This window comes from Mobula hypostoma, chromosome 17 (genome assembly GCF_963921235.1).
Source record: "Mobula hypostoma chromosome 17, sMobHyp1.1, whole genome shotgun sequence".
Taxonomy (NCBI): Eukaryota; Metazoa; Chordata; class Chondrichthyes; order Myliobatiformes; family Myliobatidae; genus Mobula; species Mobula hypostoma.
The window spans coordinates 60,591,550-60,610,760 of record NC_086113.1 but is presented as its reverse complement, the minus strand read 5'-3'; the positions used below and the strand labels follow the sequence as shown (position 1 = coordinate 60,610,760).

The window sequence follows — 19,211 nt, the reverse complement described above, 5'->3', positions numbered from 1 at the left end:
GCAGTTCACTACCTTCATCTAGTTTGTGGAACAGATGGTGAAAGTAGTTACCTTTCAGCTCCAGTGACCCGAGTTCCGTACTGACCATTGGTGCTGTCTAAATGGAGGCTGTGTGTTCTTCCTGTGACTGTGTAAGCTTCCTTCAGGCCCTCTGTTTTCCTCCCTCATCACAAAGATATATGACTTGGCTTCTCTAAATAAGACCTAGCATATGTGAGTGGAGGAGGAGTTGATCAGCCTATCAGGAGAATTGGTAACGGGAGAATGGGATTGCTCTATGAACTGGATTGGCTGAAATGGTCCCCTCCTGTGTTGTAGGAAAGTATGGGAGAATGTTATCTCTCTTTGCCTTGACCTCTATTCATTTACTATCGCTATCTCTGAAAATAACTTGAAACAGCAGGTACGTATTATTGCCTCTTGCAATTTTTGTATTACAGCAGTTTGGGCAACGTGAATTTGCCCTTACAGAATTCACAAAACACAACCCAAATATCTGAAAAATGGAATTCACTCATGCTGAATTTATGCAAATAAAGGGAAAATGTATACAGAACACTGAACTAGTTTACCAAGTACAACAATTTCAGATTGACGGTTCACAGCAGGAGGCCACTTATGGGATCTGATTTGGAAACTGACAAAGCAATTTATTCTATTGATACAGTACAATGATACTTCACCAAACACAGTGACATCCATTTCTAGCTAATTAAAATAGTAACCCCTTTACTTCACCCTACAATATAGAGAGAATTCCCTTGCCCTTGGACCATACACCTGTGGGGAGATTAATATTGAGAGAGAAACCCTGTTGGAATGCATCTCCACTTTTTATACAGGATTTGCCAGGAGAAATGGATTTGTTTTAGAGAAAATCATGACATAAATGGTTTTCCAGGAAGGTAATCTTTCTGTACTTTGGGAGAACACTGTGCTTGTGACTGTGTACCTCATGTCAGCTCCTTCTTCGTTGGTTATTATGGAGACAGTAAGGACCTGAACCTGCTGCAATTTGCCTATCACCAAAATAAATCTACAGTGGATGCAATCTCACTGGCTTTCTACTCAGCTGCTGTTTATTGATTACGACTCAGTGTTCAATATCCTCAGATCTAATCAACAAGCACCAAAACCTGGGCCTCTGTATCTTCCTCTGTAACTGACTTCTTGACCTCCTCACTGGGAGACCACCGTCTGTCGGATTGGAAGTAACTCTTTAAGAAGGGAGGGAGGCAGAAGAAAGGATATCTTTCCATCCACACTGAAGCCAGGCTAACTTCAGTGGTTGGGAAGATGTCGGAGTCTACCAAGGATGAGGTTTTGGTGTACTTGGAGGCATATGATAAAATAGACCAAAGTCGGCATGGTTTTCTAAATGGGAATTTTTCCCTAACAAACCTGTTGGAATTCTTTGAGGTATAGACAAAGGAGAGTCAGTGGGTGTGGTTTATTTGGAGTTTTTGCAGGTACCAGCAAGGATAGAAGATGGGCTGACTGGAAGGAGAGAAATAGTGGGAAAAAAGAAGGACTATTCTGTTTTGCTGCCGTGACTCCGGTGGTGTTCCACTGGGGTCAGTGTTGGGACTGCTTCTTTTCACATTATATGTCAATGATTTGGATGAAGGAATTGATGGCTTTGTGGCCAAGTTTGCAAACAATACTAAGATAGGTGGAGGGGAAAGAAGTGTTGAGGAAACAGGGTGTCTGTAGAAGGACTTCAATAAATTAGGAGAATGGGCTAAGAAGTGGCAATGGAATACAGTGTCGGAAGTGTATGGTCATGCACTTTGGCAGAAGAAATAAAGGTGTGGACCATTTTCTAAATGAGGTGCAAAGGGACTTGTGAATCTTCATGCAAGATTAATTGCCACAGGAGAATGGGGTAGAGAGGGATAATAAATCAGCCATGATGGAATGGTGGAGCAGACTCGATGGGCCAAATGGCCTAATCTGCTCCTGTGTCTTATGCTTTAACATCTCTTCCTCACTTACAATCACTGGTGCACCGCAAGGATACAAGTCTAGCTCATTGCTCTGCTCTCTACACTCATGATTGTGTGGCTTGTATCTATATATCCGCAAATGACACAACTATTGTTGGCAAAATTTCAGACGGTGGCAGGGAGGCGTACAGAGGTGAGATAGATCAGCTTCTTGAGTGGTGTTGCAGCACTGACCTTGCTCTCAATGTCAGTAAGACCAAGGAGGTGGTTGTGGACTTCAGGAAGGAAGATGAGGGAACATACACCTGTCCTCATCGAGTGATCAGAAGTACAAGGGGTAAGCAATTTCAAGTTCCTGTGTGTCAACATCTGAGAACCTGTCCAGGACCCAATAGACCAATGCAGTTACAAAGAAGGTGTGACAGTGCCTATATTTCATTAGGAGTTTGAGAAGAATTGCTATGTCACCAAAGACACTCACAAATCTCTACAGGAGGACCGTGGAGGACATTCTAATGAGTCATATCACCATCTGGTAAGGATGACCCAGTGCACAGGATTGGAAAAAGCTGCAGAAAGTTGTGAACTCTGCCAGCTCCACCTTGAGCAATCCAGGACATCTTCAAAAGGTGATGCCTCAAAAAGGTGACATCCATCATTAACAATTCCTATCATCCAGGACATGCCCTCCTCTCATTGCTACCATCAGACAGGAGATACAGGAAGCTGAAGACACACACTCAACATTTCAGGAACAGCTTCTTCCTCACCGCAATCAGATTTCTGAATGGACAATGAATCCATGAATATTACCTCAGTATTTTTCTGTCGCTTTTTGCACTACACATTTAATTTTTTATATATATTTTTAATGTTATTTATAGTTTTTATTAAGTATTCCAATATACAGCTGTCACAAAATAATAAATGCCCGGACATATGCCAGTGATATTAAACCTGATTCTGAAATGATGAAATTATCCCTGCTGCCATAGGGAGCTTGGATAACTTAATAACCATTGACACCACAATTGGTGTGGACTTGCAGCTTGCTGCGATGATAGTCTTATCTCCAAAAGATTTCATACTGCTGTACCTGCAAGCTTAGCCACACAAACTAGTTTTGACTAATTTTTAGGCTGGAATTACGTTTTTCGTCGTAAATGTTTTATAATGGTATTATGGAAGTTGAATCTGTGTGCTGTTTTCCCATGTCCCAATGATCCTTCTTTTTGGATCATTAACCTTCCCAGAGAGGTCGCTATCAAATGTAAACTATCCTGAGGTTCTGTTCCAGTTCTGAGAGCTATTTGGTAGATTGGGAAGCTTCAGTGTCTACATGGCACCACCGTCTGTTACACTGATGAACAATACTACTGCTACAAAACTGATTTCATTCCTTAATGACTTAAAAACTCACAGAAAATCTATTTAGAACAGAGCTTTTAAAACAACATTGAATATCTTTAATCAACCTAATTTATTATTCCCTGTTATTCCCTGACAAAACTTGCATTTGAGCACTGATTTCTTGAACTTCTGGTAATGCACCCCTCACCCTTCACCATTACCCACTCCCATTTCCCTCTCTTACCTTATCTCCTTACCTGCCTATTACCTCCCTCTGGTGCTCCTCCCCCTTTCCTTTCTTCCATGGCCTTCTGTCCTCTCCTATCAGATTTTCCCTTCTCCAGCTCTGTATCTCTTTCACCAATCAACATCCCAGATCTTTACTTCACCCCCCCCTTCTCACCTCCAAGTTTCTCCTATCATCTTGTGTTTCTTCTTCCCCTCCCCCTGCTTTCTTACTCTGACTCATTGTTTCTTCCAGTTCTGATGAAGAGTCTTGGCCTGAAAAGTCGACTGTACTCTTTTTCATAGATGCTGGCTGGTCTGCTGAGTTCCTCCAGCATTTTGTGTGTGAAAACTTCCATTTGAGTGGGGCTAATCCAAAATCTACCACCCAGACTTGCAGTAACTGGATAAAACAATGCTTAATGTTTGTTTGAATTAAAACTAAAGTATTCATTTGAGTTTAATCTGGATGAAACAAGAGCAATTTCTCACCACAACTCACCACTTTAAAACCTCTATTGACTGAGAGCCAGATATCACAACTGAATTTCAATTTCAAGGCCACACAGAACTCAAAACCATCAGTTAAAAGAAATCTGGTCAATATCTACAATTAAAGCTTTAACCTTCATTCTTTAGTTCAAATTTTCTTCCACAACCTTAAAGAAAGTCAATTCATGAAAACTGAATGTCTTTATTCAATTCAAATACATTGGGTGGTTTGAAATAGGTTTCAAATTGATCTGGCAAATATTCAGATACACTTTAATATAAACTGTGTTTAACCATCCTTGATCCTGTGAATCACTTAACGTGCAAAATTTACACACTCTCTGTCTCTCTCCCCTCTTTATCACCCCTTTTCTCACTTTCACCCCATCTGTCAACCCCTCCCTCTCTCACCTCTTTCCCTCAAATCCTCCCACAACCCATCTCTCTCGTTCACTCCCTCTCTCTTTATCTCTGTCTCCTCTCTTTTTCTCCATCTCTCTCTCTCTGTCCATCTTTCTCTCCCATCTTTCACTGCCTCTCCCCATCTCACTCTCTCCCACCCCATCTCCCCATCTCTTTCTTTTCCCATCTCTCCATCGCTTTCTTTCTCCCTCTCTCTGCCTCTCTCCCCATTGCCTTCTGTCTTTTCCCCCATCTTTCTTTGCTCTCTCCCCATCTCTCCCTCCTTTCTTTCTCTCTCACCCATCTCCATCTCTTTCCTTCCCCATCTCTCTCTTTCGCCATATCTCCATCTTTCCCTATCACTCTTTCTCTCTCTCTCACCTCATCTCTATCTACTCATCTTTTACTGTCCCTTTTACCATCTCTCTCTCTTCCCCCTCACCCCCATTTCTCTCTCTCTCACCCCATCTCACTCTCCCTCTCTCACCACATCTCTCTTTTTCTCTCCCCACTCAGCCCATCTCACTCTTTCCCTATCTCTTTCTCTCACTCCCCATCTCCCTCTTGCCCCATCTGTCTCTCTCACCCCATCTCCCTCTCTTGCTCCATCTCACTCTCCCTCTCACCCCATCTCTCTCCCTCTCCCTATATCTCTCTCTCCCAATCTTTCTCTCCCACTATCTCTCCCCATCTTGTTCTCCCTCTCTCACCACATCTCTCTTTTTCTCTCCCCCAAGCCCATCTCACTCTCTCCCCGTCTCTCTCAATCCCCATCTCTCTCTATCTCCCTCTTGCTCCATCTCTTCCTTTTGCCCCATCTCTCTCCCTCTCCCTAGCTTTCTCTCTCACCCCATCTCTCTCTCCCTCACCTTAACTTGTTCTCCCTCTCTCACCCCATCTCACCCTCTCCCTCCCCATCTTCCTCTCCCTCCTGATGTACCCCTTTCCCTCCCCATCTCTTTCCCATCTCTCCCTCTCTCAGCCTCTTTCCCTCCCCATCTTCCTCTCTCCCCCTCTCTCTCCCATCTCCAACTCTCTCTGTCACCCCATCTCTCTATCCCCATCTCTCTCTCCCACATCTCACCCTCTCCATATCTCTCCATCCTATGCCTCTCTATCTCAGCCCAGCTCTCTCCCTCTCTCAGTCCTTAAGCCCTCTCCCTCCCCATCTCTCTCACCCCATCTCTCTCTCTCCCTCTCTTCCCATCTCTCTCTCTTACCCTATCTCTCTCCCCATCTCTCCATCTCTCTCTCACCGCATCAAACTCTCTTTCCATCTCTCTCACTCTCACTCCCCATCTCTCTCTCACCCCATCTTTCTCTCCCTCGCTTGCTCCATCTCTCTCTCCCTCTCTCCCTCATCTCTCTCCCCATCTTTCTCTGCCACCTCTTCCTCTCCCCATTCTCTCTCCTTCTTGCCCCATTTCTCACTCCTCATCTCTCTCCCTATCTCTCTCTCTCACCCCATCTCGTTCTCCCTCTCTCACCACATCTCTCTTTCTCTGATGGAATGTTTAAGGGTTTATAAACCCCCAGGACCAAGTGAGGATATCAGAGAATGACAGAATATCGTTAGAGAATGCACATAGAAGTAGTACCAAAGAATATTTGCATCCTCTACCAATATTAGAATAATTTTTATGTAATAGTTCATTTGAACTGCGGGCTTTGTTGAAAGGGAACAAGCCTATTGGGGCTAGACTAAGAATCTCCTTGTAGATCTGTGTTTCCCATGTGTTACTTTGCATATTCTGCATGTATTGCAAGCTGTAGACTAGGAACCTGCAAGTAAAAATTGAAAGGAAAAGGATTGAAACTGGCTAAATTGTCGAGCAGCTGTATATCTGTAGAATGTCACCAAACATTAATCTTTCCCATGCACAGCTGAGCACACTCTTCACAGAGGTAAGTGGAAAGGACAAGTGTAGGCAAGGAAAAGATGGAATTCTCACTAGCCAGTTCTCTGCTGCCCTATGATGCCTCCTATTACAAGCCACCATATGGAAAATTGCTAGAAAAAGCCTAATGCTTTTGCATCACATACAGAAACAATGAGTAAGAGTAACTGGTCTCAGTCTGAGAAGGAAGCGTTGACAATCATATTTGAGAACACAAGATTCCTCTCATTTCTATCAGACTGAATATTTACACGGGAGATACAAGAGACTACTGATACTGGAATATGGAGCAATACACAAAATACTGGAATTACTCAGCAGGTCAGACAGTATCTATGGAGAGAAATGGACAATCAATGTTTCAGGTCAAGACCCTTCATTTGGACTCAGACTTAACCCTAAACGTCAACAGAACATTTACATTGGTCACCAATGACAAGTGCTGTTGGCCATTTTTGCATCTAGGTCCACATTTCCCACAGTGGAGGCCTCAAGAATACTGTAATGAATCGTAGATATATGTATGATTAACATACTGGAAATAAAGCATTCAGGTAGAGAGCATTATCAAGATTTCTTTATGAAGATGCTGATTAAAATAGCCAATAATGTTGTTTGTCACATAGATATTAATAGTTTGGATGAGAATGCGGGAAGCAGGATTAATAGGTTTATCAATGACACAAAAATTGCGGAGAGCGAACAGTGAAGAAAACTCTAAATTTACAACATGATCTAGATCAAAGGGAAAGTAGGAAGAGAGTTGGGTATATTTAAAGCAGAGGTTGATAGGCTCTTAATTAGTAAGGGAAAAGGCAGATGGATGGGGTTGAGAGGGATAATAAATCAGCCATGATGCAATGGCAGATCAGACTCGATGGGCTGAATGGTCTGATTCTGCTGCTACACCTTATGGAATAGCAAATAGAATTTAACTCAGACAATTGCAAAGTGATGCATTTTGGGAAAGTATATTAGGGTATACATAGTAAATAACAGGATCCTAGAGAACATTGCAGAACAGAGGGGCCAAGGACATAGATCCCTCAAAGTGAAGAACCAGTTAGACAGGGTGGTGAAGGAGTCCTTCATTTCCTTCATTGGGCAGGACATTGAATGTATGGGTTGGGATGTTATGTTACAATTGTATAGGATGTTGGTGAAAATGAACCTAGAATGTTGTGTGGTGGTCCGGTACGCGCACTAAAGGAAGGATGTGATTAAAGTACAGAGTGCCAAAAAGATTCATGAGGATGTTGCCAGAACAGGGGAGCTTCTTTATAAATATGAGCTGGATAGGCTGGGACAGTTTTCCCTGGAGCAATGAAGGCTGAGGGGTGACATCATTGACATTTATAAAATTAAGAGGCGTATAAATAAATATCACAGTCTTTTTCTCAGAGTAAGGGGAGCCTAAAATATGAGGACATAGGTGTAAGGTGAGAAGGCAAAGACCTATAGCGGACCTCGGGGGCACTTTTTCACACAGAGGATAGTGCATACATGGAATGAGCTGCCAGAGGAAGTGGTAGACAAGAGTACAATGACAACATTTAAAAGAAAAACATTTGGAGGAGTACGTAGATAGGAAAGATTTTGAGGGATATGGCAAACGGGACAAGCTCAGGTTGACACCTTGTTCAGCATGGATGAGTTTGGCCAAAGGGCCCCTGTTTACTTGTTATATAACTTTACAACTCTAGATTTGGTCTAAGGCTGGGATTTCCAACCCTCTTTATGCTTTGGATCCCTACCATTAACCTATTACCATGGACCCCAGGTTGGGAACCATTGGTCTAAGGCAACAGAAGATTTTCCTGTGATAGTGAGATTGGATGATGTATTTAATTGATTATATTTTGAGTAGCTGAACTAATGAAGAGTCATGTTTGGGTGGGAATACGGGTGTTTACGAGTTGTCCACAGATCAATGACACATTAAATGGGGCCACAGAGCAGAATAACTTCACAGGAGCATGACAGCAGGAGGTATAATTTCATCTGTTGGTTCAACATGCAGATTTGTTGAAAGCAGAGTGATGGAAGAGGATAATAAATTCATCTTCCTGCAATTGTTGGCAGAGCCTATGGACCCCTTGGTTATTGGCAGGGCTCCATGGCATAAAAAAGATTGGGAACCCTTGGAAGAGAGACCTTTGTGGAGTGACCTTTGGGCAGTGAAGAAAGTGTTAGGAGCACTACAGAAGAACACATAATCTGGGTGAATCTGAAGATCCATCTGAGAAAGGGAGTTAGGCTTTAGTCCTGTTGCACGTCATTGCAATCCAATGGGTAATTAACGGAATACATATGCTAATGTGACTTGGATATCAAGTCCACTGTGGTGCATTTCCTACCTCTGATTCCATGTGCCTCTTCTTATGTGTATAATGTGGAGAGGTAAGTCGTCTTTTAACAGCACTCCTCCTTGCTTCGGTTTCTGATTTACTCTCTGGTCTTGGATGGTCATGAACTCCTTTGGCCTGTGTAATTAATACATAATGTTTATAAAGTTTTATATTTCTAAACTGCAGAATATCTAAGTAAAATCAACATGTTTAAAAAATCTGATCATTAGAGACAAAAGAGACTGCAGAGACTTGTGGGCACATCAAAGAAAGCTGCCTCCCCTCCATGGACTCTGTCTACATTTCTCACTGCCTCTGTAAAGCACCAGCAAAATCAAAGATCCCAACCACCCCACCTCTCTCTTTTCTCCCACGTCTCATTGATCAGAAGATACAAAATCCTGGAAGCACGTGCCACCAGGCTCAAGGAAGACAGTTGAATGCACTCCTGACCTCACAATCTACCTTGTTATGTCCTAGCACCTTCCAATTTACCTGGTTATCACCTTGTCTGCCCGCACAGTACTTTCTCTGTGACTGTGACACTTCATTCTGCACCTTTTATGGTTTTCCTTTTTACTGCTTCAACGCACTGATGTGATGAAATAATTTGTATGGATGGCATGCAAAAAGCATGAGACCATAAAAAGCAGAAATAGGCCATTTGACCTGTCGAGTCTGCTCTGCCTTTTAATAATAGCTGATATATTTTCTCTCTCAAACCCATTCTCCTAGCTTTTCCCCATATCCTTTGATGACCTTACTAATCAAGAACCTATTAACCTCCACTTTAAATATACCCAATGACCTGGCCTCCATAGCTGTCTGTGGCAATGAATTACACAGATTCACCACCCTCTGGCTAAAGAACTTCTCTATTCTGAAATGGACACCCTTTTATTCTGAGGTTGTGCTTGCTGGTCTTAGATTCTCCCACGATCGGAAACATCATCTCCACGACAATTCAATCCAGGCATGTCAATATATGGTAGGTTTCAATGGGATTCCCCCAGATTCTTCTAAACTCCAGCAAATGCAGGCCCAGTGCTATTAAATGCTCCTCATACAGTGCCTATAAAAAGTATTCACCACACTGAAAGTTTTCATGTTTTATTGTTTTAAAATATTGAATCACAGTGGATTAAATTTGACTTCTTCTTGACACTGGCCAACAGAAAAATACTCTTCTGTGTCAAAGTGAAAACAGATCTCTACAAAGTGAACTAAGTTAACTACAAATATAAAACAAAAAATAATTGATTGCATAAGTATTCACCCCCTTTAATATGACACACCAAACCACCACTGTTGCAGCCAATTGGTTAGTTAAATGGAGATCACTGTGTGCAGTCAAGGTGTTTCAATTGATTGTAGTAAAAATACACCTGTATCTGAAAGTTCCAACAGCTGGTGAGTCAGTATTCTGGCAAAAACTACACCATGAAGACAGAAGAACACTCCAAGCAACTCCATGAAAAGGTTATTGAAAAGCACTAGTCAAGAGATGGACATAAGAAAATTTCCAAGTCACTGAATATCCCTTGGGGTACAGTTAAGTCAATCATCAAGAAATGGAAAGAATATGGCACAGCTGAAAATCTGCCTAGAGCAGGCTGTCTTCAAAAACTGAGTGACCGTGCAAGAAGGAGACTAGTGGAGGAGGCCTCCAAGAGACCCATGACAGCTCTGGAGGAGTTACAAGCTTCAGTGGCTGAGATGGGAGAGACTGGACATAAAACAACTGTTGTCCGGGTGTTTCAGCAATCGCAGCTTTATGAGAGAGTGGCAAAAAAAACCACTGTTGAAAATATCTCACATGAAATCTCAGCTGGAGTTTGCCAGAAGGCAGTGGGAGACTCTGAAGTCAGCAGGAAGAAGGTTCTGTGGTCTATGGTCTGATGAAACCAAAATTGAGCTTTTTGGCGGTCAGACTAAATGTTATGTTTGGTATAACAACGCATATCATCAAAAACATACCATCCCTACCGTGAAGCATGGTGGTGGCTACATCATGCTGTGGGAATGCTTCACTGCAGCAGGTCCTGGAAGGCTTGTGAAGGTAAAGGGTGAAATAAAATGCAGCAAAATACAGTGAAATCCTGATACAGTCTGCAAGAGAACTGCGACTTGGGAGAAGATTTGTTTTTCAGCAAGACAATGACCCCAAGCATAAAGCCAAAGCTACATAGGAGTGTCTTAAAAACAACAAAGTTAATGTCCTGGAGAGGCCAAATCAGAGTCCAGACCTCAATCCAATAGAGAATTTGTGGCTGCACTTGAAGAGGGCTGTTCACTCATGATCCCCATGCAATCTGACAGAGCTTGAGCAGTTTAGTAAAAAAGAATGGAGAAATTAACCATTTCATACCTGGGCTCATTCTTGTAAACCTCCTCTGGAACCTCTCCAATGCCAACACATCCTTTCTTAGACAAGGTGCCCAAAACTGTTCACTGTTATAAAGCCTCAGCATTACATCATTGCTTTTATATTCTAGTCCTCTCAAAATGAATGCTTAATATTGCTTTTGCCTTCCTTATTACCAACTCAACCGGCAAATTAACCTTGATGGACTCGTGCAAGAGGACTCTCAAGTCACTTTGCACCTCCAATTTCTGAATTTGCTAATTTGCTCCCCATTTAGAAAATAGTCTCTGCCTTTATTCCTTCTTCCAAAGTGCATGACCATACACTTCAGTATGCTGTATCCATCTGCAACTTATTTGTGCATTCTCCTAATCTGTCCATGTCTTTCTGCAGATCCCCTGCTTCCTCAACACAGCTTGCCCCTCCACCTATCTTTGTATTATCCACAAATGTAGTCACAAAGCCATCACTTCTGTCGTCAAACTGAACCTTGGTACATACGACAATAATAAACCAATTTACCAATTTTTAAATGGTGGAATCTGGAGCAAAAGAAAACAAACTGCTCAAGGAACTCAATGGGTTCAGGCAACATTTGTAGAGGAAAATGGACCATTAATGTCTTGGGCTGAAATCTCGGCTGTCTATTGCCCTCTACAGTTCCTCCAGCAGGAATAGTCTTTATCATTTTTGATAGTTGAAAGTGACTCCTGTTAACCATAGAACCATAGAAACTACAGCACAGAAACAGGCCTTTTGGCCCTTCTTGGCTGTGCCGAAACATTTTCTGCCTAGTCCCACTGACCTGCACACGGACCATATCCCTCCATACACCTCCCATCCATGTATCTGTCCAATTTATTCTTAAATGTTAAAAAAGAACCCGCATTTACCACCTCGTCTGGCAGCTCATTCCATACTCCCACCACTCTCTGTGTGAAGAAGCCCCCCACTAAATGTTCCCTTTAAACTTTCCCCCCCCCTCACCCTAAACCCATGTCCTCTGGTTTTTTTCTCCCCTTGCCTCAGTGGAAAAAGCCTGCTTGCATTCACTCTATCTATACCCATCATAATTTTATATACCTCTATCAAATCTCCCCTCATTCTTCTACGCTCCAGGGAATAAAGTCCTAACCTATTCAACCTTTCTCTGTAACTGAGTTTCTCAAGTCCCTGCAACATCCTTGTAAACCTTCTCTGCACTCATCCAACCTTATTTATATCCTTCCTGTAATTTGGTGACCAAAACTGAACACAATACTCCAGATTCGACCTCACCAATGCCTTATACAACCTCATCATAACATTCCAGCTCTTATACTCAATACTTTGATTAATAAAGGCCAATGTACCAAAAGCTCTCTTTACGACCCTACCTACCTGTGACGCTACTTTTAGGGAATTTTGTATCTGTATTCCTAGATCCCTCTGTTCCACTGCACTCCTCAGTGCCTTACCATTAACCCTGTATGTTCTACCCTGGTTTGTCCTTCCAATGTGCAATACCTCACACTTGTCAGTATTAAGCTCCATCTGCCATTTTTCAGCCCATTTTTCCAGCTGGTCCAAGTCCCTCTGTAGGCTCTGAAAACCTTCCTCACTGTCTACTACACCTCCAATCTTTGTATCATCAGCAAATTTGCTGATCCAATTTACCACATTATCATCCAGATCATTGATATAGATGACAAATAACAATGGACCCAGCACTGATCCCTGTGGCACACCACTACTCACAGGCTTCCACTCGGAGAAGCAATTCTCTACTACCACTCTTTGGCTTCTTCCATCGAGCCAATGTCTAATCCAATTTACCACGTCTCCATGTATACCTAGAGACTGAATTTTCCTAACTAACCTCCCATGCGGGACCTTGACCTTGTAATTCAAGAGCTGTTGAAACTCAACTGCTCTTGAATTATTTCAAGCCAAACTTCAAGGGGATCAGCTATAAGGCTTCATAGCGCTGTTGGACGGCAGAGTCTTGGGCTCCAAGTCCATAGTTCCCTGAAAGTGGCTGCACTAGTTAAAAGAGTGGTAATGTGCTTGCCTTTGTTAGTTGAAGCTGTAAGTTCAAGAGACACAAATTGCAGCTTTACAGACCTCTGGTTAGACTGTATCTGGAATGTTGCATTCAGTTCTGGTTGAATCATTATAGGAAGGATGTGGACACTTTTGAGAGGATACAGAAAAAATTTACCAGGATGCTGTCTGGATTGGAAGGCATGCACTATAAGGAGAGGTTGAACAAACTTGGGTCGTTTTCTCTAGCAGCTGGTATCTTTTTCTCAGGGTTGAAATGTCTAATAGTAAAGGGCATGCATTTAGGGTGAGGGCAGAAAATTCAAAGGAGATGTGTGGGGCAAGTATTTCTTACACAAAGAGTGGTGAGTCTGGAGTGTGCTGCCAAGATGGTAATGGAGGGAAATATAATTCTGTGCTGTAGGACTCTAATATCCCAGCTTTTACTTCAAGCATCTGCACATGTTTTAATGTTTCTTTGTATTTTGTTTAATGTTTAAAAGACTAATTTAAAATTGCTTGAGTCACTCTCTCAAAGGTATATTGACAAACTTCATGGTCCTTGAGACGTTTTGTAAGAAAACTGGCCTTAAGATCAACTCCGATCAATTAGAATGCAATTCACCTAACAATCCACTCTCAGGAATGTTCTTCTTCCAATCCACTAACTTTCTCAGTCTCACTTCCCTGCTCTATGCTATCATGAGGAAATCTGCAGATGCTGGAAATTCAAGCAACGCTCACAAAAAATGCTGGTGGAACGCAGCAGGCCAGGCAGCATCTACAGGAAGAGGTACAGTCGACGTTTTGGGCTAAGGGGTCCTGATGAAGGGTCTCGGCCTGAAACGTCGACTGTACCTCTTCCTATAGATGCTGCCTGGCCTGCTGCGTTCACCAGCATTCTTTGTGTGCGTTGCTCTATGCTATGCTCATTCCAGGTCTCCACTCAACCTCACTGTCTCCTGACTCCCTGCTTCTCTCCTGCCTCAGCCTTCCCTAGCCCTTGGTCTACGTCTCGATTTCTCAAAGCTCTGTACTCCTCGAGTTCTGTGCTCCTAATCTCTATCAGTCCACTCCTCACTCTGATGTGACATCACTCCCTGATTTAGCCTCACTCCTAGTGGTCAGAATATCACACCCCATTCGCTCTCAGTCCCTCTTTCCCAATGCTCTGAATTCTCCAGTCTTGTACTCTGCTCTCTCTCTTATCATTTCCAGGTGCCTCCTGTCCTGTTTTTTGATGGTCCTCCCAAGTCTCAGCTCCACTTCCTTAAATCTCACTCTGCTCCACTAACAGTGCCCTCTCACCTGTTGCTCCTTCTCTGACATGACTGTGATCTATTCTACATCTCACCACAGTCTTGATTCTCCCCTTGCACTCAGTTCCACCTCACAGCCAAAGTATTCCCAGTGCTCTGCTCCCTTCTGCTCAGGCTCATCCTTACTTCTACAGTTCTGCCTGCCTCAGTCAAACTTGTCCTTTTCCACACTTCTGTTTAGACTCCACTGAAGCTTCTCTCAGCTTTCAGGCTGCAGTGTCATCAGTGTCAAACCTGCTCTTTCCTCATGTGCCATTCAGTGCCTCACTCAGCGCCCCCAGACACGCAGCTTTTGAAAGAACCTCCTTGCCTTTTTATGGTTCTCTTTCCCACTCTCAGCCTCGCTACATGCCTGCCTTTACCTCCACTCCCACTCGCACTCTGAATCCAATGTTACCCTCACTCCCACCATCGCTGCCTACTCAACACAGCTGCCAAACATCGACAGGTGTTCTGTTGGAAGTATTCTGACTGACTTCCTCATGGCGTGGTGCAGTGTTGTTCAGTTCAGTTCAGGAATGTAAGAACCTGCAGAGAGTAGTAGACCCAGCCCAGTACCTCCCTGAAGAAGGCAACATCTTTCATCAAAGATCCCCACCATCCAGGCCTTGCCATCTTCTTGCAGCTGCTATCGGGCAGGAGATGCAGAAGCCTGAGTTCCCAAACCACAAAAGTTCAAGAACAATTGCTTCCCTTCAACTATTCGGTTCTTGAACCAACCTGCACAAACTTTAGCACTACTTTATTGTAGGAGCCATGCATCTGTTCTCTATCTGCATTGTGTTCTGTGTTGCATGTTTATTATGGTAAATAGTGTGGTGGTAAAAGTGAAGGGAATAAGTTACATCTTAATGCTTTGTTCATTGCAGTTTGTAGTAGCTGGGGACCAGCGGATGTCATATCTTTTGCTGATCACTCAGTAATGCTCAGTTACGCTTAACTTACACTTGGATACAATTAAGTTTTCTAGCTTCAAGATGATATGTTTGCTAATTGCTAATAAAGGATCAAATGCATATCCTTGACTTTTGGAGTAATCATTACAGAAGTAGGGGTAGGTCATGCAAGTATAACAAATCTTTAGGGTTGCTGGCAGCAACAATTGTTTTGGATGGTTTGGTTTGGTTTGGCTGTTACACTCAGTATAGCAACACTTTGACCACTTTGGTCACTTTGTACTAATATCGACTTTGTTTTGTTTTATTCTAATTGTGTTCTTTCTCATAAAATTGTCTATCATTTATGTTTATTCATGTTTTTCTTGTGAATGTTGTATATCTGTTGCCCATGAGGCTGTTGCAAGTAAGTTTTCATTGCATCGGTGCATACATGTGTTTGTGCAAATGCAAAATAAACTCTTTGACTTTGACTCTCTCCTTGACCAATACAATCGTCTCTCTGACCCTCTCACTAGCTCTCTATAATGACTGCAATGTTGGGGGTTGTGGGAGGAAGATCTCTGCTGTATTCCTTAAACACAGTAAAATATTGGATCCCTTCAGCAGTGACAACCCAAAGTTTGTTGCTGGTCAGATTTGGTGCGCTGGACATCATTTGGGTACCGATCATGCAGAGAGTCAAACTGAGGCCTGACCAGGGATTAAAGAACATTTAATATTTCTTCTTGTCTCCTGAGAAGCCTTACCTGGAAAAATATGGCTTTGGCATCAAGTCTCCAAAAGTTAGTTACTGGATAGCCACTATGACCTCGACATGGAACCAACTCCAATCCTGAGTTACAGTTCGGACACATTTTCTCTGGAAAACAAAGCTACACATTAATTTTTGTTGTATCAGAGAAACAGGACACAAAATGGGCTCAGTTACAACACCAGTGGAATCTGGAAATTATATCTGAGAGATGATTCTTAAAGTTAGTCCTCCCACTGGGAGTGTTGCACATTGCCAGTGTCTAATGTAGGTTTAAACCCTGATAAAGGATCTTCAGCCTGGAACATTAACTTCCCCTTTCCACAAATGCTGCCTGACCTGCTGGGTGTTTCCAGCATCTGCAGTTTTTTTAACATCCAGCTTCTGACTGAGGGTTTCCACTGAAAGTCAAATGTCCAAGGTGACACCTCCACGATGGGATCAAGAAAAGAAAGAAAAACCAAGTGAGGCAGCACACAATCTGCTGGGCAAACTCAGTGAGTCAAGCAGCAACTGTAGTGGAAAAGGAATTGTCTATGTTTTGAGTCAAAACCCTTTAAGACCACATTACCTTTGGAGACACAAGAGCTTCTGGAAGCTGGCATCTGGAACGACAAGCAGCCTGCTGGAGGAACTCAGCGGGTTGAGCAGGATCTATGAGTGGATTTGAATGAAAATATCAATCATTCCCTTCCCCCACAGATGCCCACATCCCAAGGACATTCTGGTTCGTAGGTTAATTGGCTGCCATAAACTATCTCTAATGTAGGAGAGCAGAGGTGTTAGGGATGTGAGACAGAATAGTTTATACAGAGAAATGCATGGGGGAATGATTTCCCTAAGAACTAACCTAGACTTGATGGGCTGAATGATTTCCTTCTAAATCTGAACAATATGTGAGGAAACAAATTGAAAGTACTAGATACTGGATTCATTGAAATCCTTGCGAGGGAGATGAAAATATTTTTTAAGGAAAGGACATCACAAAACCTGCGGCAATTGAGATGCTGATCAACAAAGATTGAATTGAATAGTGGAACGTTGTTACATTTGAAGAGTAATTTCAAAGTCTGCAAATGACATAACACTGCAATGTGTTTTATGTCAGCAAGACAAAAGCAAGCTGCCTAGACTCAGAGAGTCAGACAGCATGGTAACCTTCTTCCATCATGATTAATATGTCTCCACAAACCTTTCCTGCATTAGGTCCATACCTCTCTAAACATTTTTAATGCCTGTTTAAACGTTGTAATTGCACCTGCCTCTACTACTTTCTCTGGTAGCTCATTCTATGTACCCACCATTCTCTGGGTGAAAAGGTTTTCCCTCGAGTCGCTTTTAAATCTTTCCCCTCTGGCCTTAAACTTATGTCCTGGAGTTTTAGACTCCTCTACCCTGGGAAAATGATTGTGACCATCCTCCTTATCTACACCCATAATGATGTTACACTATAAAATCAGCCTCATACACTCTGGGGAATAAAGTTCCAGCCTATTCAGTATCTCCTTATAAATCAAGTCCTTTGGTCTTGATAACAACATCGTGAATCTTTTCTGCACCTTCTCAAAAAGGAAACCCCTTTCTTTGAAAAAGGAGTGTAATCACCTGGCTGTAGTTCTGCTCCCTGAGATGAGACAGAAGACTGCAGCACCAGTAGTGAGGGCCAAGAAGGTATGGACAAGGGAAGAACAGGAGCACCTACAGGACTGCTTTGAATCGGTGGTCTGGACCGTATTCAGGGATTCATCTTTGAATCTGGATTAGTATGCTGCAGTTATTACTGATTCATTAAAATTTGTGTGGATGAGTGTGTGCTGGATCTGTGACATTCAAGGCTGGCAACCCAAGTCTGTACCTGAAAACCAGGTATGACTTGTGGAGAGCTATCTCAAGGGCGAAGAAATAATTCTGAAAGAGGTTGGAGGCGACATCGGATGTATGAGAATTCTGGCAGGATTTGCAAGACATTATTTCCTGCAAAGCGAAAGCCAATAGCATGAATGGCAGTGATGCCCTACTACAAGATGAACTCAACACCTTCTATGCCCACTTTGAAAGGGAAAATATAACTACAGCTGTGAAGATTCCTGCTGCACCTGGTGACCCTGTGATCTCTGTCTCAAGATGTTAGGCTGTCTTTAAAGAGGGTGAACTCTCACAAGGCAGAATGTCCCAAAGGAGTACCTGGTAAGGCTCTGTAAACTTGTGCCAATCAACTGGCTGGAGTATTCAAGGACATTTTCAACCTCTCACTGCTACGGGCAGAAGTTCCCACTTGCTTCTAAAAGGCAACAATCATACCAGTGCCTAAGAAGAATAATGTGAGCTGCCTTAATGACTATTGCCAGTAGCACTCACATCTACAATGATGAAATGCTTTGAGAAGTTGGGCATGACTAGACTGAACTCTTCCCTCAGCAAGGACCTGGACCCACTGCAATTTGCTTATTGCCACATTAGCTCAATACAGATGCAATCCCAATGGCTCTTCACATGGCCTTAGACCACCTGGACAATACAAACAGCTATGTCAGATGCTGTTCATCACTATAGCTCAGCGTTCAACACCATCATTCCCACAATCCTGATTGAGAAGTTGCAGAACCTGGGCCTCTGTACCTCCCTCTGCAATTGGATCCTGGACTTCCTAACCGGAAGACAACAGTCTATGTGGATTGGTGATAATATCTCCTCCTCGCTGATATCAACACTGGTGCACCTCAGGGGTGTGTGCTTAGCCCACTGCTCTGCTCTGCTCTACTCTATACCCATGACTGTGTGGCTAGGTTTAGCTCAAATACCATCTATAAATTCGATAATGATACAACCATTGTTGGCAGAATCTCAGATGGAGATGAGAGGGTGTAAAGGAGTGAGATATACCAACTAGTGGAGTGGTGTTGCAGCAACAACCTTGAACTCAACATTAGTAAGATGAAAGAGCTGCTTGTGGACTTCAGGAAGGGTAAGACAAAGGAACACATATCAATCCTCATAGAGGGATCAGAGGTAGAGAGAGTAAACAGTTTCAAGTTCCTGGGTGTCAAGATCTCTGAGGACATAACCTGGTCCCAACGCATTGATGCAGCTATAAAGAAGGCAAGACAGCAACTATACTTCATTAGGAGTTTGAAGAGATTTGGCATGTCAACAAATATACTTGAAAACTTCTATAGATATACCGTGGAGAGCAT

General features: G+C 42.8%; 1 protein-coding gene across 4 annotated transcripts in view; it reads right to left on the bottom strand.

The window, feature by feature from the left end:
* Nucleotides 1–19,211, bottom strand: part of gcm2 (glial cells missing transcription factor 2) — a 48,722-nt gene that overhangs the window by 9,258 nt on the left and 20,253 nt on the right. For all 4 annotated transcript variants that reach the window (XM_063069381.1, XM_063069380.1, XM_063069382.1 and 1 more), the window contains 2 exons: nt 16,013–16,125; nt 8,671–8,796 (listed from right to left, as the gene is read on the bottom strand). In XM_063069381.1, the coding sequence (XP_062925451.1) occupies nt 8,671–8,796; nt 16,013–16,125 (239 nt within the window). The remainder of the gene's footprint in view (nt 1–8,670; nt 8,797–16,012; nt 16,126–19,211) is intronic.